This window comes from Monodon monoceros, unplaced genomic scaffold (assembly GCF_005190385.1).
Source record: "Monodon monoceros isolate NGI ecotype Baffin Bay Population unplaced genomic scaffold, NGI_Narwhal_1 Super_Scaffold_18, whole genome shotgun sequence".
Taxonomy (NCBI): Eukaryota; Metazoa; Chordata; class Mammalia; order Artiodactyla; family Monodontidae; genus Monodon; species Monodon monoceros.
Window position 1 is genome coordinate 72,408,889 of NW_021703774.1, and position 24,890 is coordinate 72,433,778.

Genomic DNA, 24,890 nt, shown 5'->3' on the forward strand with positions numbered 1-24,890 from the left:
TGCTCCCCATAAATGGGGTTGCATCTTCCCATCTGCTCAGTGAAAACGACTCCCAGCTATGTGTTTCTAACCTAATGTTTCTCCTGAACTCAGTTTCAGTACTGCCTTTCCTCCCTCAGTCCTCCTTGCTCGCTCGTAAAGACCACCACTGTGTATCCACCCAGGCCAAAACTCTGATCACACCCTTTCTCTCACGTTTCATATCCAACCCAACTGCAAAGCCCTACTGGTTCTCTCTCTAAAATGCATCAGTGATGTACTCACGTCTGTCTCTCCATCTCCACCGCCATCAACACTGTCCAGGTCACCCTCGCCCACTGGAGGCCTGCAGTATCCTCCTTACCCGTCTCTGCATTTCCCCTCCTCTCCTACAACGTGCTCTCCAGAGAAGACACCTGTCGTCTACGAATTCATTCACAGGTATTTACTCTGCCTTATCACCACTGTATCCCCACCATCCTCATCAGTGCCCAGAGCATTAGAAGGTGCTCAGCAAATAATTAAGAAATAACTGCTGGACACCTGTATCTAGATTTCTCACACATGCCTGAATTATAATCGGTCCAAAGCTAAAATATTTTCTTCCCCAAAGTTCACCTAGCCATGAAATCTTGGGAGTCTTTTACTCCTCTCACATCAACTCAGTGTTTAATGCTAAATCATAAATGATTGTACTTCCACAGTTTTTTCATACCCATTTCCCTCGTTTCAAGTTATCACTGCCTCCACTTACTAACTAATCACGGCAGTCTCCTAATTGATCCCTCTGTATGTATTCTGAAATATCAGTGTTTCTAAAGCGGAGCTGATGAAAAACAAAACTTCTCTGGTTCTTTTTTCTGGCTGTGCCGTGGCTTGTGGGATCTTAGTTCCCCAACCAGGGACTGAACCTGGGCCATCGGGAGTGACAGCGAAGAGTCCTAACCACTGGGCCGCCAGGGAATCCCCCCTCCCTTTTTTTTTTTTTTTTTTAACGTAGAGCACTTCACCTGGCATTTAAGGCTCTTCGAAGGCTTATCTTCTGTTTTATTCCTACACACACCTTAAGTTCTAATGAAACAGGACTATTTGTTGTTCATCTGGCCAAGTTTGATCCCCGCCACACCCATGTCTTTTCATTCCCAATTACTAGTGTCTGGCACATAATGGCTCAGTAAAGCTTGCTGAATGCCTTCTTGTTGAAATTCTGCTTAATCTAAACAGTTCACTTTCTTCATCAAGATTTCCTTCATTGGGCTTCCCTGGTGGCGCAGTGGTTGAGAGTCCGCCTGCCGATGCAGGGTACTCGGGTTCGTGCCCCGGTCCGGGAAGATCCCACATGCCGCGGAGCGGCTGGGCCCGTGAGCCATGGCCGCTGAGCCTGCGCGTCCAGAGCCTGTGCTCCGCAACGGGAGAGGCCACAACAGTGAGAGGCCCACGTACCGCAAAAAAAAAAAAAAAAAAAAAGATTTCCTTCATTGCCTTCACCCAGAGATCTCTCTCCCCTCCTTTTCTAGTCCTTCCGGCACTTACCCCTTCCACAGCTAGGTCATATGGTCATTCCTCTGAGAGGCTGCAAGTTAGCACAGTGTCTCTTACTTCGCTTTTGTATCTATTGCAGTATCTAACACAATACCCTGCACACAGTAGATATTCAATAAACGTTTGACTTTAACTTCTATAATTCTAACTCTGGAGTTCCACTTTCTACTTCTCTGTGGATTCTTCCCTTGTTAAAGAAAAAAAATTTTTTTTCCCCATTAGCACAGTAATATTTACCAGATTTCAATTATTGAATGCTAACGGCTCAGTGAGAGACCCACAGCAATGTCTCTCCCCGAACTGCCAAACCAAATGTCAAACTACACCTTGCTCTTATGGTCTCCAATCAAGGAGCAAAAGCACATGGCTAGGGATTAGAAAAACAAAACAGGAAGGTTTATAAAAAATAATTTAAAATATCCAACCTAACATAAATGCTGAGCTTTTCAGAATAGATTCAGCCCATAAACTAACACACAGAGTAGGGTAGGTATCCTTAAGAGTAGGTACTCAGGCTACAACACCTGAGATTCCTCCGCAAAAGCAAAGAACATGCAAGACCACGCTTATTCTCAGGAGTGTGGGCAGAGGGGAGAATATAATCACCCAGAGGACACGGTATTGAGCTGGCATTCGTTAGGGGTAATAGGTACCATTCAGTTCAGATTCCAGAGAGAAGTTTCCTAAGTAACTTGAAAAATGAAAAAGTATATACGTGAGGCTGGGGGCAGGCGGACAGTGCTAAGATCTGTCCCAAGGGCTCTGCCAGGCTCTGTCTGCATAAGGCTGAGGAACAGAAGTCCTGTGAGTCTTAACGTGGAGTTTGTGCAAGCAGGCACAACCAACCCTGAGGGTTGAGGGGGAAGAAGGAATTTTCAAAGGAGGAATTTTCTGGAAATAGAACTTTGGACCAGGGGCCTCCCAGCTTCTCCTTTTCCCACCCTTCCCCATCTCCTGCTCTCAAACAACCGCCTCACTAGCTAGTTGGTCAGGAGAACTAGTCAGATGTTCCTTCCCATTTTCAGACTGATCATTCAAACTCAAATCTCAAACGTCTTTCTTCACCTCTTCCCACACAACCCGAAGGATTTGTAAGTCTAGGAAACCAAAAAATAGTTTCATCAATAAATCAATTTATTTAAAAGAATATGTTACAATTAATTACACTAAGTGACATTACCAAACAATTTTAGAGTGGTTAGCTCTAGAACAAGGAATGAAAGAAACACTGTTAGCCATTATGTGTCTGTGTATTTTCTCTTCACATTTCTTAAATCACAAATAAAAAATACAAGATACTGCAGTGAAAATACAATTAGAGTTTCTCTCAAATAAATTAAAAGTGTGCATGGTCTGGGGAAAACTGAAGCCCTGCTCACTGGCTTACAAAGGGGGATGTGATATAAAACTGGTGTCCAAGTTTAGCAGTTAGTTGGCCAGTGCCTCCACCCACATCATCCCCTCTTTGATTCTGTTCTTCCCCAGAGCCTTAAGCTTCCCACACACCCTAGATTACTGCTGAGGAGTAAGCTGACACCATCCTGTATGAGTGAGGCCTGGCATGATGTGCTCAGGTTTAGGGCAAGAGAAGGGCAGGAGGTGAAACTGGAAGATGGGGAACTAAAGATGCACACCCACTGCCTCTGCTATCTGAGTATTTACCCACATCACCCTCCCTCCAAAAGGAAGCTAATGTGACACAGTGACTCTGGAAGGAACCTAGCGGTATGCTGGGGTGCAAAAGACCAAATGGTTTCTACCGCTGAATCAATCCAGCCAGAGAACATGAAGCAGAGAAGGGAGGGCACAGTTGTCCCTCTAGGTCTGGAGACTTCGGGTCACCCAGGATGCAGTCCCCTTTAAGAAAACTGCCTTCAAGAGCCAGGCCCCTAAGCTGGCAAATTCTGAAATGAAAGAGAGAGGTATCACCTCCTGTTAGAGCTGCTGCTCCAAGCACTGGGTTTGGAGATATAAGAAGGGATAACCCAAAGCTACTGGCCTGCGTAACTAAAGGATGAAACTGGATGGGCCAGGCACGGGGATGCTGAACATTTCTCTAATTCCTCCCTGAGAGCTGTCCAGGCCTAGGAGCTGCCCCGAGCACTCGACTGTGCTGAGCTTAGACCTAGGGCAAGGGGAGGGCAGAAAAATGGAGAGTAAAATAAAAATATAAGGAGCAGAAAACCCAAAGTATGGCCCAAGGGAACCCTTTCTGCAGGGATAGGTGTCTCAGGGCCTGCATTTTCTCCTGATCCATAAAAACTCTGAGTTTTTATGGATAGAAACTCTCTGTTGGGAAGGGAGGACAACAAGAGACCAGGGAGATCCTGCTGGCTCTGCTGGGGCAAAGCAGGGGGAAAGGGGAGCCTCTCTATTTCCCGGAGACAAACTGCAAAAAGAGACTGAGCAGAAGACTCCCTGGGCAGAACCCTGGACTGAGAAAGGTGGTAGGGATTCAAGAAAGGAAGTGCAGAGCAAGGGGGAAAGGGTATCACACTAACACTGCTTCGTGCAAAGAAGAGCTTGACTGGATGGAGCTGTACAGCCACAGCGACCTCTGCCTCCATTGCAGGACGCTGCTGTGGGTGGGAGAGAAGAAGGCGCTGTCCTCCAGGGCTTCCCTGCTTTCCCCTTCTCACTGTAGCTGGGGCTTTGTTAGTGGTACAGCCTCAAGCAGGGGCTAAACAGGCTAACTACCTACAGGGCCCTCACCCAATCTCCAAGCACCAAGTGAGTGCCAGGTCAGAACGACACAGGAGCAGCGTCTATGCATGCTAAAGGCATCCCCGCTACTCTCACATCACAGGTCAGCATCTGGGCTTCCCACGGACTCCCGGATTTGTTCATTCCTCTCCCACTCTGAAGGAATAGGGGCAAACTGCTATTTTTAAAGTTTGAACAAAGCTGGTGCCAAAAGCCTCTTCAGCATCTTGGAGTGGGCAATCAACATACCTTCTTTCCAGGGTCCTTTGGCTCATTATTAAATTCATTTAAGCCAGAAGAAGTTAATTCTGTGCCAAAGCCTCCAAATCAGGGATCACTCTCTGCAATTTTAAACATTCAGCTTTCTTACATTTTGCACTCTGTGATTCCACCTGGGTTTGGAGAAGGTGAGGAAAGATAGGATGTCCTATACGATCCCACACCCCCTGGGGCAAGCGCCTGCCAAGACAACAGAGTGAGACGGAAAGCAAAGTGGCCTCACAACAATCTGCAAAAACAAGTTACAAAAACAGAAACTTCAAACCACCCCAACACTGCTCAGTGGAGTTGACTACAACCAACTATGGCTGCCTCCCAGTTAGACAAAGCAAAAGATGCCATTCTATGGAGGTTTCTGTTTAGAAGGTAGAGAAGGAAAAAAGTAAAGAAGGCTCAAAAATGTTTCAGGGGCATCGGAGCCTGACTGCATCAGAGCTCCCAATGCAGTACCTTTGGAGGCTGGGGGTTGAGAATGTTGCTCTACCCCAGTCAGCCCTGGCCCCAGATCCTGGGATGTAGCTCTCAGGTCTCAAAAGGTCTAACTGCAAGATCAGATGAGGAGCTCTTTGAGGGACAAGAAGATTTTCCTTCAGGTTCCTTTTAATTCAAAGCTGAGATCCAACCCAAATCACCCATATTACTACTGCTCCTTCCTGGGTCCTCAGCTGGCTTGGACGGGGTATGGTTTGCCCGGCACGGGCCACCAACCCTTCCAAGTTTCCCCAAGGCCTTGGGGATGCTGTCAGATCCTTCCCCAACATGGGCGTTTAAGGAAGTCACAGAGAATGTAATAGTTATGGGTGGTTATTGGTCAGCAATGGAGTAGGGACAAGCTTATATTCATAGGGACTTTCTTCTTTCCTTCCCCCTACTTAAGTCCAATCTTTGTGCCTAAAGGTATCAGCTTTAACTCTGGTCCCAAGTACCATCCCTGCTTCAGAAAGAGCAGGGAAATGGGAAATCATGACCACTAAGTGTTTCAGGTGTCTGTGGCGTCAACCTCCTGAGCCCGCCCTCCCCTTCATTCTAGGCCTGTTGAGGGAAAGCATACAGGGGGCCCTCGGGAAGCAGGAAGATGTGGAATGTGGCTAAAAGCCATGAGTGGAAGAGACAGAGATGGACCAGGAAAGTTGTCTTGGAATCAAGAGAGACCACACCAAGTCTTTAGACTCTCGCTGCAAATCTGCAGCCTTGCTGCCCTTGAGAAACACCTCTTTCTCCTCCCCAGCAGCCTCTTGGAAGATAAAGAAACTATGCTCCTTGCTCCTCAGACTCTATGGCAACCCATGATCCAGAATCTTCATTCAATACAAAAAAGGGGGGAAAAACCCAAGCAGGTTGTAAACTTTTCAAGTCCTTCATGAGGAGAGGTATTTTTCCCTGTAAATTTTTTTTTTCCTTTTTAAAGTTTGTTTCAAAATAAAGAGAGCAAGAGAGAAGTCATGAATTCTAGTGAAAGGTGTGTAAAAACACAAGCTAAAAAAGGTACTGCCATCAATATGAAATTTAAAAAGAAATATATATATGTATATACGTGCAGCTAATTTGTGTATATATAATTTTTACATACATACATATATATGCCTGAACAGTGCAAATGGATGGAGTTCATAGTTCCAGTTCTAAAAATATAGTACAAGGAGAGTCTGTTGGTATGAGGCCCAGTTGAAAAGACAAAGATACCTTTGGCGAGTTGGTTGGGCTTACTTCTTTTCCTGTCTTAACTCAGTTGACTCCTGGTGCTGACCCATCTGTTGTTCTCTACCAGCTCAATTCCAGAGATATGAAATTCAGAGGCATTATTAATAATATTTAGTTTAGGGCTTTTGAATATAATGACTTTTTTCCTTTTTCTCTTCTTTCGTGTTAATGGTTACTCTGTCTGACATGGGAGACGAAAGGGATAAGAGGATGAGGGTGAAGAGAAGGGAAGAGGGTAACGAAAGGCTAGGTGGCCACATCTCTCTGCTGTGACCTTGCCATCTGGAAAATGTTCTGAAAGGAAAAAAAGAAAAGAGTTACTGGGAAGCCTTAGGTGTCCTCATCTCCTCCCATCTAGAGACAACCCCTCACACAGAAAATGTATGACTGGATGGATGACTTGATCTGATTGGCCTCTGCACTTGATATAACTTTCCATCAAGAATCATAGCCTTTTAGAGTTGGAAGGGACCTAGGATATTAACTATCTGGTTCAGCCTTCCTGTCTCACAGATGAGGAAAGATGAGAAAACTGAGATCCAGGGAGGCTGATTTGTCCAAGATCACAGAGAGAAAAAAAGCTGGGAGAGAATCCAGATCTGATTCCCAGAGCCCAATGTTCTTTCTACTATACCAAGAATATAAATTTTCTTATTCCTGACTTTACCCTCTGAACCTTGGGAACATATTCTTTGAGAGTAAGTAGCTAATTATTCTGAATGTTTTAAATTCTGTTCCAGCACTGGCATATACAGACAGCAGGAAAGCAGCAGCAAAAACCTTCTCATGCACACACACTCTTGGTTAGCCTAGACAGACTCTTTCACATCTCACCCAGTCAGAATGGCTAAAACTGAGGACAGCTGCCCTTCTGGGTCAGGAAGAACACGGAGGGCGACTGACAAAAAACAAGCAGAGAAGGGTGCATGAAGTTATGAGAGATGGAATAGCCTGTAGCCAATGGCCAATCTCTAGACAACGGAAGGAGGGCTTTTTGGCACAGTCCGTTTAGCGTCCAAGGCTAATAACCTCTCTGGAAGAATATCCTGGCTCACATGGGATAACCAGTCTCTAACTAATACTCCTAGACAGATGGAGATGAGGGCCCCAGGTATTTGGCCACAGGACTATACATTTTAAACAAACAAACAAAAAAAGATGAAAAGGCCAATTCAAGATTGTTTAGAATTACCTCTTTTCTCCACTTGAGCTCGCAGAACACCCTCTCGAAGCATTCATGCATGTAATTGAACTGAAAAAAAAACAGAGCAACACTCACTGGCTTCTCAAGACCAGGCACCAGAGGACCATGCCTTTGAACTCCTGCCCAGAGTCACCTTCCAAACTTGCTCAGCCTAGAGAAAAACCTTAACAAGCTCCATAAAACCCAGGCCTGGCTCATCTGCTATTCTCTGGCTCCTTCTAGTGGTTAACTGTGAGTCAAGTGGGATATGAAATTGCCAATCCTACTCAGGCCTAAAGGAAAGCCAGGAAGAACCTGGGGCTCTAGGATTCAAACAGGTTCAGATCTCAAAACAACTGCTCTACAGCTCTCTCCATTTACGCATTTAGCTTAAGGAGAACTTTAAGCCCAATCTACTTTCCCCGTGCATGCTTCCCCAACTACCACTCACATATGGTGTGAAGATTTTAACCCATCGAGGCTTCTTCTCTCCTCGAGCATATTCAAAACAGAAGGCCATTCCTTCTTCATCTGTATCCCATCGTTGCATCTCATCCCATTCAAATGCTATTACCTGGTTCTAAACAACCGAGAACAAGAGCATAAGTTTGAGAATGCTGGGGAGCTTAGGTAAGATGGTTCTGAACCAGACAGCAGAAAAGAAATCAGTAGAGATGTCTACATCATTTCAGGGAAAAGACTGTGACAGAAGAATAAAAGTCAGTGTAAGCAGCCAGTGAAGGTGAGGAGCAGTGTAGATCCAGAGCCTGTTTACCCCAGTCAAAACAGTCTTGATATCAGTTCCCCCACAAGGAGGAATTAAAACATAGCAAGTGAGTATCGAAGTATTCCCGGTGTTCCTGGACCATGCCCCCTGACTTCCCAGCTACATGCTAAATGAACTCTCACCTCCAGCTGTCCTTCTTCAGTGCAGGCATGCAGTTTAAAGTGCGTGATGCTGATGGCTGTGATAACATGCCCCTTTCTCCTGGAGTCGCAGGCACAGTGGGGGAAGATGATTTCATTGTAGCCCTCACAAGTCCTTAGCATGTTGAGGTACTAGAGAAAAAAGGAAAGAGAAGCAGTGTTACTATGGAACTACACCGTCATCAGGAGCTGCTGCGATGGCACACAAAAGAACCGAGAGAAACCTCGCAACCTGGAGACCTTGCCTCTGGTCTCACATCCATTGCCAAGCTGGGACAGGACTCCTAGATGATCCTTTATCCTTCTAACTTCCAACTCCATACTTCCAACCCTGCTCTCTTTCTCTACTTATATATAAATGAAGCCAGAAGAGATACTGCAACCAAGAGCCCTAGGACTAGAGGGAACTCACAATGCCATTTAGTCCAGCCCTCTATTTTCACTGTACCTAAGGGATGCAATCAAATCTATCCTTATAATTAAGGTAAGAGAGCTAATGTTTCTCATCTCTTCTCCAATCAAAAGTTAGAATGATCTCAGTGATGAGGATTAAGCTATCCCAAATCTCATATTCATAAAAAGTTTAAGCTGAAGGAAACTTTAAAAGTTAGTCATTTTACAGAAACTCAGAATAATAATGAGACTTGCTTAATGTCACAGGTAATAGTAAGTGGCACAACCAGGATTAGAAGCCAGGTTTAATTTCTAGGCCTCTGATCCTTTCTCTATTACCAACTAGTCCCATTTAGCCCCACTGTCCCCTGGGTCTCCAGCATATATGTCTCCTTAAAAAGCATCTAGACCCAAAACAAGTGACATATGTGACCCTCACAGGTACAATGCTCCAAGACTGATCCAGAGAGGTCTCTAAACTCTTTGTCCCTTCTCCTCTACAGTTAAGGCTGGCCTCTCTCTTACTTAACTCACTATGTTGAGTTGAGAGGGGAGAGAGTAAAAGATAATGAATGGGAAGGAGAGAAGAGAAATAGGGAAAGATGATAAGGAAAAAAGAAGATGCAGGGACTCTGACCTGGTTTCCTCAGTGATTGCCTGGGAAACAAGCAAATAGTCTCAAGTCTGTGTGACACCCCCATCTGCATGTCACACAGGAAGAACAAGGCATAGTGGTGATGTGCGCAGAGAGTTAGAGAGAAGACAAAGGTATAGCACCCTAGTTAATTTCAACTAGATGGGTACGGAGGTTAGAATACACTGGAGAGCTGCCTTCCGCCTCACCAGGAGAAAAGAAGAGACAGGCACAAAAAGGACCCTAGGCAACCTATGGCTCTGGTACCAAGGAATGGCACCTAAGACTGTCTCTACTGCCACCAGGGACTGTCTGGGAAGACCTAAGGGCCCAGGGGGAAAAAAAATACACCACAGGCTCCCTTCCCTACTTTGTATTTACTTCTGCTTGGGGAAAATAATAGCAACTTTAAAGGTGAAAACTTATAAAGGGGTAGCAAGAACACAGGGACAGGGTCAATACAGAAGTGCCAAAATACTTCATTTGCATCATTTTTCTTCTCTGTCTCCCTCCGTTACCCCATCCATCCCCCTTGACCAACATCCATCCTGAACCAGTGATAAACTGCTTAGGCCTTCTACTGGCACTATGAACAAAAATAAATCTCTGGCTACTATCTATACTTTGGTAAATATGACAGGCAGTGGATGATATAGGCGAGAACTCTTCTGGGGTTATAACAAGCAGCAAACAGCACAGAGTAGTGATCAAGAGCCTGGGCCCAGAACGCCCCAGGCTTGAATCCTGGACCCATAACTTCCTAACTCTGTAACCTTGGGCAAGTTATTTGAACTCTAGCAAATTATTAAATCCTAGGAGCCTTTGTTTCCTCTTCCATAAAAAGGGAAATAATAATAGCATCTATACCATACAGTTATCTGTGACCTTGAAAAGTATCTAGCATAGTACTTAGTACATAATTAGGTATTCAATACATGACAGCTTTAAAAAAAAATTTTAAAGGCTCCATTAAGGTAAGGTGTCATCGGGGAAATTTAAGGTTTTCCTGAGATTATCAGGTCAGGTAGTATTTCTCAGCTTTAAGTGGGCAATCTCTACATTCCTCGATTTGCAGAAAACATAGAGAAGAAATATTTAAAATTTTACATACATCCAAATTTCCAAAGGAAAGTTAATTTTTGTTTTCAAACATATTTACATAAGGGTGTAGCTATGTACTTCAAACAAAAAATTATCCTGTCTATTCTCCTTTCATATTAAATTCTGAGAAGCTAAATATGTATCCTAAATTACCTTCCTTGATTTGTATACCACTTAGATGATGGTGCACATCAGGCAAGAGAAGAGGACAGGTATGGCATGGGACATTTTATAAATATTCAATGTTCAGCAAGATAGGTAAATACTGAAATAGGACGGTTATTAAAGCAGAGACAGTACTTAACAGAGCAAAACACTTTAGGTGAGGGATGGAGGTCCACTCTGGAGAACTCTCTGTTCTCCCAAACAACCTGCCAAGGGTCAAACCAGATCTAAAATTGAAATAAAGGCCTGAGAGGAAACTTGGAAGCCAACTCTCCCAAATTCCAAGGGTAGTGTTTCTCAAGCACCTAAAGTTGCAGACTCACTAGGGTGTTTCTGTAAAAATCTTCACAAATATTTCTAGATCCTACCCCTAGAGGTTCTGGTTTAGTAAATGTGAGGTGGGGTCCAGAAATCTGCATTTTGAGCAGGCTTGACAAGTGATTCCCATGTAACTGGGCTGGCAACTACACTTTGAGAAACACTGACTTCCACATATACTGCCTTGTGTGAAATCATTAAAAATTATGTTGACAAACACAAACCCAGAAACTTTTTTTCTTTTTTAATAAGTTTATTTTATTTATTTATCTATGGCTGTGTTGGGTCTTTGTTGCTGCGTGCGGGCTTTCTCTACTTGCGGCGGGTGGAGGCTACTCTTCGTTGCAGTGTGCGGGCTTCTCATTGCAGTGGCTTCTCTTGTTGTGGAGCACAGGCTCTAGGCGTGCGGCTTCAGTAGTTGTGGCGCACAGGCTTATTTGCTCCGTGGCATGTGGGATCTTCCTGGACCAGGGCTCGAACCCACGTCCCCTGCATCGGCAGGCGGATTCTTAACCACTGCGCCACCAGGGAACCCCAAACCCAGGAACTTCTTATTTGTCAGTTCAACAATGGCAAGACATAAGTTACACATGTTCACTGCTTGTGTGAGAGTTGAAGAAAAAGAGAGGGACTTCCCTGGTGGTGCAGTTGTTATGAATCCGCCTGCCAATGCAGGGGACACGGGTTCAAGCTCTGGTCCGGGAAGATCCCACATGCCACAGAGCAACTAAGCCTGTGTGCAACAGCTACTGAGCCTGCACTCTAGAGCCTGCAAGCTACAACTACGGAGCCCGCGAGTCACAACTACTGAAGACTGCGCGCCCAGAGCCCGTGCTCCGCAACAAGAGAAGCCACTGCAATGAGAAGCCCGTGCACCACAACGACGAGTAGCCCCCGCTCGCTGCAACTAGAGAAAGCCCACGTGCAGCAACGAAGACCCAACGCAGCCAAAAATAAGATAAATAAATAAGTATTAAAGACTTAAAAAAAAGAGAGAGAGAGAGAAAAGAAAAAACAAGTCTTATGTACACTATATTCTCAACCATCCTAATTTGAGATTCAATCTAACTTTGCAAACAGGTAAAAAACAAAAACATTTTGATCACACTGGGTATTACAAACTATGGCAAAGGTATGAGCTGTCCTCTGTATTCGGAGAGCAAGGGAACTTACACAAAGCTTATTTATCTGTTAACTTTGGAGTATTTTGTCAAGATTCTACTTGAGAGCTAGCAACCTGAACATCCCCAATTTACAGAAAAGAAACTGAAAGTGACAAGTTTGTGAATTGCTGAAGGTCTCACAGTGATCTGGCAACTAATCGTAGTGATATGGCCTAATCTCAGGCCTATCAACTGTGCTAAGTTGTTATCATAATGGTATCAAGACCTACGGGCTCTGAAGGGTCCATCTGAGGTGGTAGTTTCAATGTATTGACCATTGACTAGGCTAATGTCTTTGAACACTGATACCTGAATAAAACCCAAACTTTTGTCGGGGGGGAGGTCTTTAAAATAGGACTGCAGTATTATGGGGCTGGTACACACTTGTACACTGGCACTAGGTTTTCAAGAGAAGCATATTTTATACTCAGTTCAGATGACCCATGGGGAAACCTATCAATGTACTAACTGCACTTGCGTTCTTAACTGAGGATTACAAGATACAAACTTGAGCCTAAAAAATAATTTCATAATAGATTACTATGCTTGTTAAACTCAGATTTTCTATATTTTGCCACAGAACAACCCAAACCTATTTATTTCTCTAGCACTTTGCACTGTGCCTGGCACACACTTGGTGCTCAACAAATACTTTTTGTTAAATGTATAAATGGAAGCTAGTGTGTTTAGAGTGCTATATGTGCAAAGAAACAATCTGTATTCCATATTCAGAAGGCCTTATGAAATTACTTTGATTCTGCTGGCTTTGACAAAGGCAAAGAACTATTGCAGAGGTGGATAGCCCTTTTCAGTCGAAGATGCAGATGTGTTGGTCAGAATCATGCATTAATATATAGAAGACAATACCATTATCTTAAAGAAGAGGTGGAAGTTGAGTTTTAAAATCCTGTCTCCCACATAGCAAAATTCCCTTTACCAAAATTCTGCCAGGACTTTATTCTATTTTTTAAAAAACATTTTTATTTATTTTCAAATATTTATTTATTTGGCTGCCCCGCAGCACGCGGGATCTTCGTTGCCGTGTGCGGGATCTTTTTAGTTGAGGCTCTTAGCTGTGGCATGTGGGATCTAGCTCCCTGACCAGGGATCGAACCCAGGCCCCCTGCATTGGGAGTGTGGAGTCTTAACCACTGGACCACCAGGGAAGTCCCAAAACTTAATTCTATTTAAAAGATTTTTGTGTTGTCTATTTCAGCCTGTTGGTATGCAGAACATTGGTGGATGGTTCCCTTTTTGTCACATGAGTGATAAAATAACTATTCCACCTAGATATAAGACTATGGGCTTAAGTTCAGTGGCTAACTTGTTTCCATTCTTATTCCAATACAATTAATTTAAAAAATAAATAAATAAAATTATTTATTTATTTTTGGCTGCGTTGGGTGTTCGTTGCAGTGCGCGGGTTTCTCATTGTGGTGGCTTCTCTTGTTGCCAAGCACAGGTTCTAGGCGCACAGGCTTCAGTAGTTGTGGCACACCAACTCAGTAGTTGTGGTTCACAGGCTCTAGAGCACAGGCTCAGCAGTTGTGGTGCATGGGCTTAGCTGCTCCGTGGCATGTGGTATCTTCCCGGACCAGGGCTCGAACCCATGTCCCCTGCATTGGCAGGCAGATTCTTAACCACTGTGCCACTAGGAAAGTCCCAATACAATTAATTTAGATGGATCAACATTCCCTCCTAAGAACTTCTCAGAAAGTACAAAAGAAATTCAGGTGACCTATCAGAATTATTACCAATGCAATTACTGCCTTGTGTAAAAACTGTGCGAAAACTATTATGAAAAACTATAACTGGAAAATTTTCAACTATCTGAATTGGCCAAGAAAGAAGTTTTAAGATGATATGGGTGCAATTTTTCATAAGTGTTCTTCACAAATTTTATTTTTGACAATTTTCATCCCTCTATTTACAGCAGATACCAATTCAAAACTAATTTTGAAATATTCCAAGAATATCATAGGTAGCCCTCTCCAACAGAACTTTCTGTGATGATGAAAATGTTCCATATCTGGGCTGTCCAATACAGTAGCTACTAGCCACATGTGACTACTCAACACCTGAAATGTGCTAATGCATCGGAAGAACTGGATTTTAAATTTTATTTAAGTTAAATGAATTTAAAATTAAATTTAAATAGCCACATGAGGCTAGCAGCTATGGAATCAACACAGCTCTAGGATATCATACTAACCAAACGCACTACTGAGCGTAAATGTTTAAGCAACTGCACAGATGGGAGTTAGGAAAACAAATGATTTTGTGATTGCTAAATCACAACTAAAATAATTTCTAATGTTAAACATCCAAATATTAATTCTTACAGAATCTTATTTTTATCATATTAAATGTTTTACACATCTAATTTTAGGACTTTTTATTATCAAAAAGAATACTGTTTGGTTATTATTAATAAAGTTATATACCTATATATACCACAATAAGCTTTCTGTGTGCTAAATGGAGGAACACAATGGACTTTATATCAAGGTCTGTATCTCCCTCCTTCTTTTTAAATCAGTTAAGCCACTGACCAGGTTGTAAACATCTTTCAAAAATGACTAGAATAGATTTAAGAGATAAGAAGGGGCATTTTCAAAAAGCACATGAAAAGATGCTCAACATCACTAATTATTAGAGAAATGCAAATCAAAACTACAATGAGGTATCACCTCACACCAGTCAGAATGGCCATCATCAAAAAGTCTACAAATAACAAATGCTGGAGAGGGTGTGGAGAAAAGGGAACCCTCTTACACTGTTGGTGGAAATGTAAGCTGATGCAGCTACTGTGGAAAACAGTATGGCGGTTCCTCATAAAACTAAAAATAGAACTACCATATGACCCAGCAACCCCACTCCTGGGCATATATCTATACAAAACCGTAATTCAAAAAGATATATGCGGGCTTCCCTGGTGGTGCAGTGGTTAAGAATCCGCCTGCCAATGCAGGGGACATGGGTTAGAGCCCTGGTCTGGGAAGATCCCACATGCAGCGGAACAACTAAGCCCGTGCGTCACAACTTCTGAGCCTGTGCTCTAGAGCCTGCGAGCCACAACTACTGAGCTGGAGTGCCACAACTACTAAAGCCCGTGCCCCTAGAGCCTGTGCTTGGCAACAAGAGAAGCCACTGCAATGAGAAGCCCACGCACCTCAATGAAGAGTAGCCCCCACTCATCACAACAAGAGAAAGCCCACACACAGCAACAGAGACCCAACACAGCCAAAAATGAAAATAAATAAAATAAATAAATTTATTTAAAAAAATGCACCCCTATGTTCATAGCAGCACTATTCACAATAGCCAAGACATAGAAACAACCTAAATGTCCACCAACAGATGAATGGATAAAGACGTGTTACATATATACAATGGAATACTACTCAGTGCTATAAAAAAGAACAAAATAATGCCATTTGCAGCAACATGGATGCAACTAGAGATTATCATACTAAATGAAGTCAGAAGGAGAAAGACAAATACCATATAATATCACTTATATGTGGAATCTAAATTATGACACAAATGAACCTATCTACGAAACAGAAACACAGACACAGAGACCAGACTGGTGGTTGCCAAGGGGGAGGAGGTTGAAGGAAAAATGGAGTGGGAGGTTGGTGTTAGCAGATGTAAGCTTTTATATACAGAATGGATGAACAACAAGGTCCTACTGTACAGCACAGAGAACTATATTCAATATCCTATGATAAACCATAATGAAAAAGAATATTAAAATGAAGTATGTGTATATGTGTGTGTGTGTGTGTATATATATATATATATATAGCTGAATCACTTTGCTGTGCAGCAGAATTAACACAACATTGTAAATCAACTATACTTCATTAAAAATATTGAAAAATAAAATCTATAAAACAATAAATACTGGAGAGGGTATGGAGAAAAGGGAACCCTCCTGCACTGTTCGTGGGAATGTAAATTGGTATAGCCACTATGGAGAACAGTATGAAGGTTCCTTAAAAAACTAAAAATAGAACTACCATATGAGCCAGCAATCCCACTCCTGGGCATATACCCTGAGAAAGCCATAATTCAAAAAGAGTCATGTACCACAATGTTCACTGCAGCTCTATTTACAGTAGCCAGGACATGGAAGCTACCTAAGTATCCACTGACAGATGAATGGATAAAGAAGATGTGGCACATATATACAATGGAATATTACTCAGCCATAAAAAGAAACGAAATTGAGTTATTTGTAGTGAGGTGGATGGACCTAGAGTCTGTCATACAGAGTGAAGTAAGTCAGAAAGAGAAAAACAAATACCATATGCTAACACATATATATGGAATCTAAGAAAAAAAAAACACGGTTATGAAGAACCTAGGGGCAGGACAGGAATAATGACGCAGATGTAGAGAATGGACTTGAGGACACGGGGGGGGGAAGCGTAAGCTGGGATGAAATGAGGGAGTGGCATGGACTCATATATACTACCAAATGTAAAATAGATACCTAGTGAGAAGCAGCCGCATAGTACAGGGAGATAAGTTCAGTGCTTTGTGACCACCTAGAGGGGTGGGATAGGGAGGGTGGGAGGGAGACGCAAGAGGGAGGAGATATGGGGATATATGTATAGCTGATTCACTTTGTTATAAAGCAGAAACTAACACAGCATTGTAAAGCAATTATACTCCAATAAAGATGTTTTAAAAAAAAATGTGTGTGTATGTATATATATATATATATATATACATACACACACATATATATACATATACACACACACACACACACACACACATATGGCTGAATCACTTTGCTGTGCAGCAGAATTAACACAACATTGTAAATCAACTATACTTCAATTAAAAATATATCGAAAAATAAAATCTATAAACAATAAATGCTGGAGAGGGTATGGAGAAAAGGGAACCCTCCTGCACTGTTGGTGGGAATGTAAATTGATACAACCACTATGGAGAACAGTATGGAGGTTCCTTAAAAAACTAAAAATAGAACTACCGTATGACCCAGCAATCCCACTCCTGGGCATCTACCCTGAGAAAACCGTAATTCAAAAACATACATGGACCCCAGTGTTCACTGCAGCACTATTTACAATAGCCAGGACATGGAAGCAACCTAAATGTCCATCGACAGATGAATGGACAAAGAAGATGTGGCACATGTATACAATGGAATATTCCTCAGCCATAAAAAGGAACAAAATTGAGTTATTTGTAATGAGGTGGATGGACCTAGAGTCTGTCATACAGAGTGAAGTCAGAAAAAGAAAAACAAATACTGTATGCTAACGCACATATATGGAATCTAAAAAAACGGTACTGATGAACCTAGTGGCAAGGCAGGAATAAAGACGCAAACATAAAGAACGGACTTGAGGAGGGAAGAGGAAGCTGGGACGAAGTAAGAGAGTAGCATTGACATATATACACTACTAAATGTAAAATGGATGGCTAGTGGGAAGCTGCTGCAGAGCACAGGAGATCAGCTCAATGCTTTGTGACAACATAGAGGGGTGGGATAAGGAGGGTAGGAGGGAGGCTCAACAAGGAGGGGATATGGGGATATATGTAGATATGTATACATATAGCTGATTCACTTTGTTGTACAGCAGAAACTAACACAACATTGTAAAGCAATTATATTCCAATAAAGATGTAAAAAAAAAAAACTAAGGAAATTAATAATTGTTGGACTTTAGTTAATATATAACAAGTGTAACATATTAAGTAAGATAGGAACTCTGTACTATCTCCTTAGTTTTTTCTGTAATATGAAACTGCTATAAATTCTGTCAATAAAAAAGTAAAAAAAACAAAAAACCAAAAAAAAACTAAAAATAGAACTACCATATGATACAGCAATCCCACTCCTGGGCATGTATCTGGAGAAAACCAAAATTCGGAAAGATACATGTACCCCAATGTTTACTGCAGCACTATTCACAATAGCCAAGACATGGAAACAACTAAACGTCCATCAACAGAGGAATGGATAAAGAAGATGTGGTACATATATACAATGGAATATTACTCAGCCATAAAAAAGAATGAAATAATGCCATTTGCAGCAACATGGATGGACCTAGAGATTATCATACTAAATGAAGGAAGTCAGGAGGTGAAAGACAAATACCATATGATATCACTCATATGTGAAATCTAAAAAATAATACAAATGAATGTATATACAAAACAGAAACTGACTCACAGACTTCGAAAACAAACTTATGGTTACCAAAGGGGAACGGTGGGGGGGAGGGATAAATTAGGAGGTTTGGGATTAACATATACACACTATATGCATTAAAGTAGGAGGTTTGGGATTAACATATACACTCTATATTTTACTATATGTAAAATAGGGATAAATAGATAATCAACAAGGACGTACTGTATAGCACAGGGAACTCTACTCAATATTCTGTAATAACCTATATGGGAAAAGAATCTGAAAAAGAATGGATATATGTATAACTGAGTCACTTTGCTGTATATCTGAAACTAACACAACTTTGTAAATCAACTATACTCCAATATAAAATTAAATAAAATAAAAAAGAGATAAAAAGGGGCATTTTATAAAGAGATTATGGGGACATAAACCTACCATGACCATTTTCCTTTGTTCATACAGCTTCTGTAATTGGTAGGATTTTTCCTCTGCTTTGATGTAACCTTTTTTCACATCATCAACAGCCTGTCACCAAAACAAGGCAGGGAAGAAAGAAATGTAAAAATTAGTATCAAGTACATTCTTGATAAAAATAAAGAGACATAGATTCATTTTCACAATAACTCTTATCCATCTGGTTATCACCAGTAAACTCTGCCACATGGGTATATTTACTGGAATAAGTAGTATTTAATGAGTGTCTGGTATGCGCTCAAGGATTCTTCTAGGCACATGAGGGATCTGGTTTCTCCTGTTAAAGAGATTTAAATTCTGGTTAATTTATACATGAGAAAGAATTACAGAACACTGCAAGATAGTATACAATACTGTATTAAAGATAATAGTGAAGTAGCAAAAAATGTGTGACATAAATAGTAAGTGATACATGCAGCCAGAACAGGAGAGCTTATTGCTAACCGTAGTTTTCAAGGAAGTCTCGGTTGGACCTCAAAGGAGAGGTTGAATAGAAGAAACTACAAGCTAAAGTCAGGAAACAGGAATGGGTTTGACCTTAAATACATTCAGGAGACAGACTTGCCTGATTTGAATAAAGGGTACATGTTAGGGGACAATGAAAAATAATTCTGAATGGGTAGGTTAATAGGGTATGAAGGATCCTAAAGAGCAGGCACAGGAATTTAGACTTAAGGAGAGTAGAGAGCTAAAATAAATAATAAAAAAACTGTTGTTATTGTTGTTTTTTAAGTAAGATTGATCTGTATATGACTGCCCAAATGATTTAAGCCAAGGAGAGAATGAAACAAGGGAGATCAACGATGTTGTGGTACTTTAAGCATGAAATGAAACAAGACCTTAATCTAGGGTGGTAACAACTGGAAGAGAGGAAGTGATAAATCTGAGACCATGAACCGAAAAACTTTCAAAGAGGACTTGATACAGGCATGAAGGTACCCAGATATAATATTCTAATATGCTAATTCTGAACTATTCCTGGTTCAGCCATATGAAACATACATCCCCTTTCCAACCTTACTCTACTCCTCCTCCACTCCAAGAAAAACTTAAAAAATCTAATGGAAGGGAAAACTGATCTTTGGGAGGAAAAAAAGAAAAAGAACAAATAGAGCCATTTGTCTAGGGCATTCAGGATCTAACCTCAGTGAGTTACTGAAAGGACAACTCTACACAGACACCAGGCAGGGGCCCACTTGAATCTTTATCAGAAAACTGCTGATTTCCTTAAGGCAGAAATCATTCCCCATAGTCTTTTAAGGGAAAATATTTGCATAACAGAATGAATTCAGGACTGAAGTTAAGAGACTAGTTCAAATTCTCGCTGTCAGCGACGAATATGCACTTGAGTAAGTCACTTAAACCCTCTCAGTCTGTAAAACAGGAATAACATTCATCTTGTAGGTGGACAACAAAATGAGATAAAAGATGTTAATAGTTTTGTGAAGTATATATAAATATATATAAATAGTTACTATTACTATCATTTATATTAGCATCATTTAGCTGTTAAATTCCTCTAAGAACCACACAAGGATATTAATATCCTGCCTGGGACTGCCTAATGGAAAGATTATGCCAGTGTCTCCCCAGTCCTAGCCGTATAAGCAAGGATTCACTTAGTCAGAGAGGATTATATTCACAGAGGCGATGCTCAATAAGAACTGCCACCAATGTCCTGAAGAACCTGAACATTCTGTTGTTTATCACCAAAAGACTCAGCTGCTCCAGGTCAAATTTAAATCAGTTACTGAAAAGCTGGGAGAGAAGTAAAGAGGGAAAACAAACAAATGAATACTGGTTTATCTATTCAGTTTCCCCAATACCTAGAACTGTGTCTGACTAGTAATAGCACTTAAATATTGATGAATGTTTCCCCAGGGCAGAGGTGGGTCATCTACCCAGAGTGAACATCTACTCCAGCAGCTCTAAGTGACCTATTTTCACATGGGGCAGTAAAAATGTTCTCTCCTCACTCATTTCTAATCAAGATTATACTGCTTGACTAGCCCTGAGTGAAAAACATAAATATTACCACACTAGATTCCTTTTTCCCTTAATTAAAAATTTTTTATTAAGGTAAAAGACATACATAATTTTTTAAAATGTGTATTACTAAGAAATGCCTAATAAAAATAAGTCTCCTGATTCCACAGCCTCATTACACAGATACTTTAAAGCACTGTAAACAGTTTTTTGTGATATTCCTTTCATAATTCTAAATGTCATGCCTATGCTGCTAATTCCTATCAATTTTAGACAATGTTGACTTGCTGTTAAAAATAATAAGTTTTAGGGACTTCCCTGGAGGTCCAGTGGTTGAGAATCCATGCTTCCACTGCAGAGGGCATGGGTTCGATCCCTAGTCAGGGAACTAGGATCCCACAGGCCACACAGTGCGGCCAAAAATAATAATAATAATAAAATAAATAAGTTTTAGCTTTCTTATACCACTCCTACACTCTCGCTTCTTCTTCCTTCAACACCTCAATAAAAATTAAATCAAGGGCTTCCCTGGTGGCGCAGTGGTTGAGAGTCCGCCTGCCGATGCAGGGGACACGGGTTCGTGCCCCGGTTTGGGAAGATCCCACATGCCGTGGAGCGGCTGGGCCCGTGAGCCATGGCCGCTGAGCCTGCGCGTCCGGAGCCTGTGATCCGCAACGGGAGAGGCCACAACAGTGAGAGGCCCGCGTACCGCCAAAAAAATTAATTAATTAATTAATTAAATCAGTAATGAGTATTGATTATTGTAAGCATGTAAACATTGTTCACAACTAAATCATGTACTGTACCAGGGCTTCCTCTCTTGTACATTTTTTTTTTCCTCTTAGGTTAACTGCCTGTTTGTTTGTAACCTTCCACATGCCTCTCACCAATTCTTCCATGATAACCAAAGTCATGTTGATTCATTCAAACATTCATTTTCTAAAAACTGTTGACTGTTCTCATCTGCTGTGTCTCATCCTCTTCTCTTTGCAGGTTTATGCCTCTTAAAATCCATTAATGTTACTTTAGTGAGCTTTCAGGAAGAAGTAGTTTAAAAGTATGTTTAGTCTGCCAGGCTTAGCCGGAAATTAAATATATCCTACTATGGATTTTGACCTTATCAATTTTTTAAGGAAAAGGCACATTACTATCATTATTATCCAGTATTTCATCAATTCTAAGGTGCACATTTTTTCACATTTTATTGTTCCTAAAATTGGGATGCATCTTATAATCAACGTGTGTTGTTTAATTGGTAGCTTTTTTCTCTTGGCAGTACATAAAATACTAGTGCATCTTACAACTGATGGCATCTTAGGATTGACGAGATGCCTGAGATATTCCCAACATCAACATATGATACAAAAAAAAACTAAAATTAAGGGAGGGAAAAAATTTAGTATTATTTTCCAAAAGGCACAACTGTTTACCTAGTCAATCAAAAAAATCATTTGAGCTGTTGTGCACTGCTGGGAATGTAAAATGGTACAGCTGCTATGGAAAACAGTGTGGCGATTTCCTCAAAAAATTAAAAATAGAATTACCATATGATCCAGCAATCCCAATTCTGGGTATATTAAAAGCAGAAGTTTGAAGAGATATTTACATAACCATGTTCATGACAGCATTATTCATAACAGCCAAGAGATGGAAGCAACCTAAATGTCCATCCACAGATGAATAAACAAAATGTGATATACATGTACAATGGAATATAATTATTCAGCCTTAATAAGGAAGGAAATCCTGTCATATGCTACAACATGAAAAAGCCTTAAGGACATTATGCTAAATGAAATAAGCAAGTCACAAAAAGAAAAATAAGGTATGATTCTACTTACACGAGATACCTAAAGTAGTCAAATTCACAGAGTGTAGAATGGTAGTTGCCAGAGGTAGGGGAGGGGGAAATGAGTTGTTTAATGGGTAGAGTTTTAGTTTTGCAAGATGAAAAATTTCTGAGATTCCACTGACAATAATGTGAATATATTTAACACTACTGAACTGTACATTTTAAAATGGTTAAGGGGGTAAAAAAAACGTATTAAATTATAAATTTTAAATATGTTCAGTTTATTGTATGTCAATTATACCTCAATAAAGCTGTTTAAAAAATTGTTTGAAGAAACAGAAGAGTTCAGAAAAGTTGTTGCATATGAGATACTGCTACAAAAATAACAGCTTTTCTTTCTATATACCTAAATATTTTATTTTTGCTTTACAGTTTTATAATTCAAAAAGTAATTTCACAAGCTCTGCTTTGTTTAAATTTTGATACTGATTTAAAAATGTGAGGTACTACTATTACCCTTTAATAGATCATAAAACAGATCTCAGCAAAGCTATGTTAAGGATTTACCCAATGGAGAGCTTGTACTTGAACCAGATATTCTGACTCCTGGTAAATAATTACTCCGTTCCAACAATACAAAGAAAAAATATCCCATTCATAATTGTAATAAAAATATAAAATACTTGGGAATAATTTAAAGGGGCATATGTGAAACATAAAATGACAGAACTTTATTTGGGGAAACAAGATGAGATGAATAAAACAGAAACTTTATTTGGGGAAACAAAAGATGAGATGAATAAAACAGAAACATCACACATTTAGTTGGGAATACCACATTTAATAAAAATGGTGACTCTTCTTCAGTTAAACTATAAATTTAACAAAAACCCAATTAGAATTGTAATGGGATACTTTATAAAGTGTTATGAAATGGGTTAATTATTTTCAAAATAATTTTAAAACAAAATGTTTAAAAGAAAGTAAAAAGTAAGGATAGTATTCTCTATATGGCTCTGCTAAATTCATTATTTACAGTCATAGCAGTATAAACACTGAATATTAATCTAACAAATATTGTAATTTGACTATAGTAAGAAGATAGGACAGATGTAAAGGTACAAATATGTAGTGGAGTGGGGGAGGAAATGGAGCTAAAGTCCCATCTTAAATAGCAGGTAATTAAGCAATATTGCTTGAATAGGAAACATCAAGTAGGAATAATATAATCAAATTATAATAGAGGTATGGAAGTAAATATAAAATGAAATAGATATCCCATATTCTTGGATTGGAAGAATTAATATTGTTAAAAAGGCCATACTACCAAAAGCTATCCACAGATTTAATGTGATCCTTATCAAATTACCCATGACATTTTTCACAGAACTAAAATAAATAATCCTAAAATTTATATGGAACCATAAAAGACCCAGACTTGCCAAAGAAATCCAAAAGGAAAAATGACAAAGCTGGAGGCATAATCTTCCTAGACTTTGGACAATACTACAAAGCTACAGTAATCAAAACAGTGTGGTACTGGCACAAAAACAGATATATGGATCAATGGAACAGAATAGAGAGCCCAGAAATAAACCCACACACCTATGGTCACTTAATCTTTGAAAAGGAGGCAAGAATATACAGTGGAGAAAAGATAGTCTCTTTAGCAAGTGGTGCTGAGATAGCTGGACAGCCGTGTGCAAATCAATGAAGTTAGAACACTCCCTTACGCCATGCACAAAAATAAACTCAAAATGGCTTAAAGACTTAAATATAAGACATGACACCATAAAACTCCTAGAAGAGAACATAGTCAAAACATTCTCAGACATAAATTGTAGCAATGTGTTCTTAGGTCAGTCTCCCCAAGGCAATAGAAATAAAAGCAAAAATAAACAAATGGGAGCTAATCAAACTTTTAAGCTTTTGCACAGCAAAGGAAGCCATAAACAAAACAAAAAGGCAACCTACATACTGGGAGAAAATATCTGCAAACCATGCTACTGACAAGGGCTTAATTTCCAAAATATACAAGCAGCTCATACAACTCAATAACAAAAAAATAAACAACCCAATCAAAAAATGGGCAGAAGATCTAAACAGCCATTTCTCCCAAGAAGACATACAGAAGGCCAATAGGCACATGGAAAGATGCTCAACATCGCTAATTATTAGAGAAATACAAATCAAAACTACAATAAGATACCACTTAACACCAATCAGAATGGCCATCATTAAAAAAATCTACAAATAACAAATGCTGGAGAGGGTGTGGAGAAAAGGGAACCCTCCTATACCTGTTTGTGGGAATGTAAGTTGGGGTAGCCACTATGGAAAACAGTATGGAGGTTCCTCAGAAA

The 24,890-nt window shown here is 40.4% G+C and overlaps 1 protein-coding gene across 1 annotated transcript in view; it reads right to left on the reverse strand.

The window, feature by feature from the left end:
- Positions 1-5,916: 5,916 nt before the first annotated feature.
- The window catches only part of SNX27 (sorting nexin 27), an 83,281-nt gene continuing 64,307 nt past the window's right edge, over positions 5,917-24,890 (reverse strand). Inside the window, exons 8-12 of the mRNA XM_029229073.1 lie at positions 18,711-18,800; positions 8,297-8,446; positions 7,839-7,967; positions 7,397-7,456; positions 5,917-6,498 (exon numbers count right to left, since the gene is read on the reverse strand). Of these exons, the coding sequence (XP_029084906.1) occupies positions 6,451-6,498; positions 7,397-7,456; positions 7,839-7,967; positions 8,297-8,446; positions 18,711-18,800 (477 nt within the window). The 3' untranslated portion in view covers positions 5,917-6,450. The remainder of the gene's footprint in view (positions 6,499-7,396; positions 7,457-7,838; positions 7,968-8,296; positions 8,447-18,710; positions 18,801-24,890) is intronic.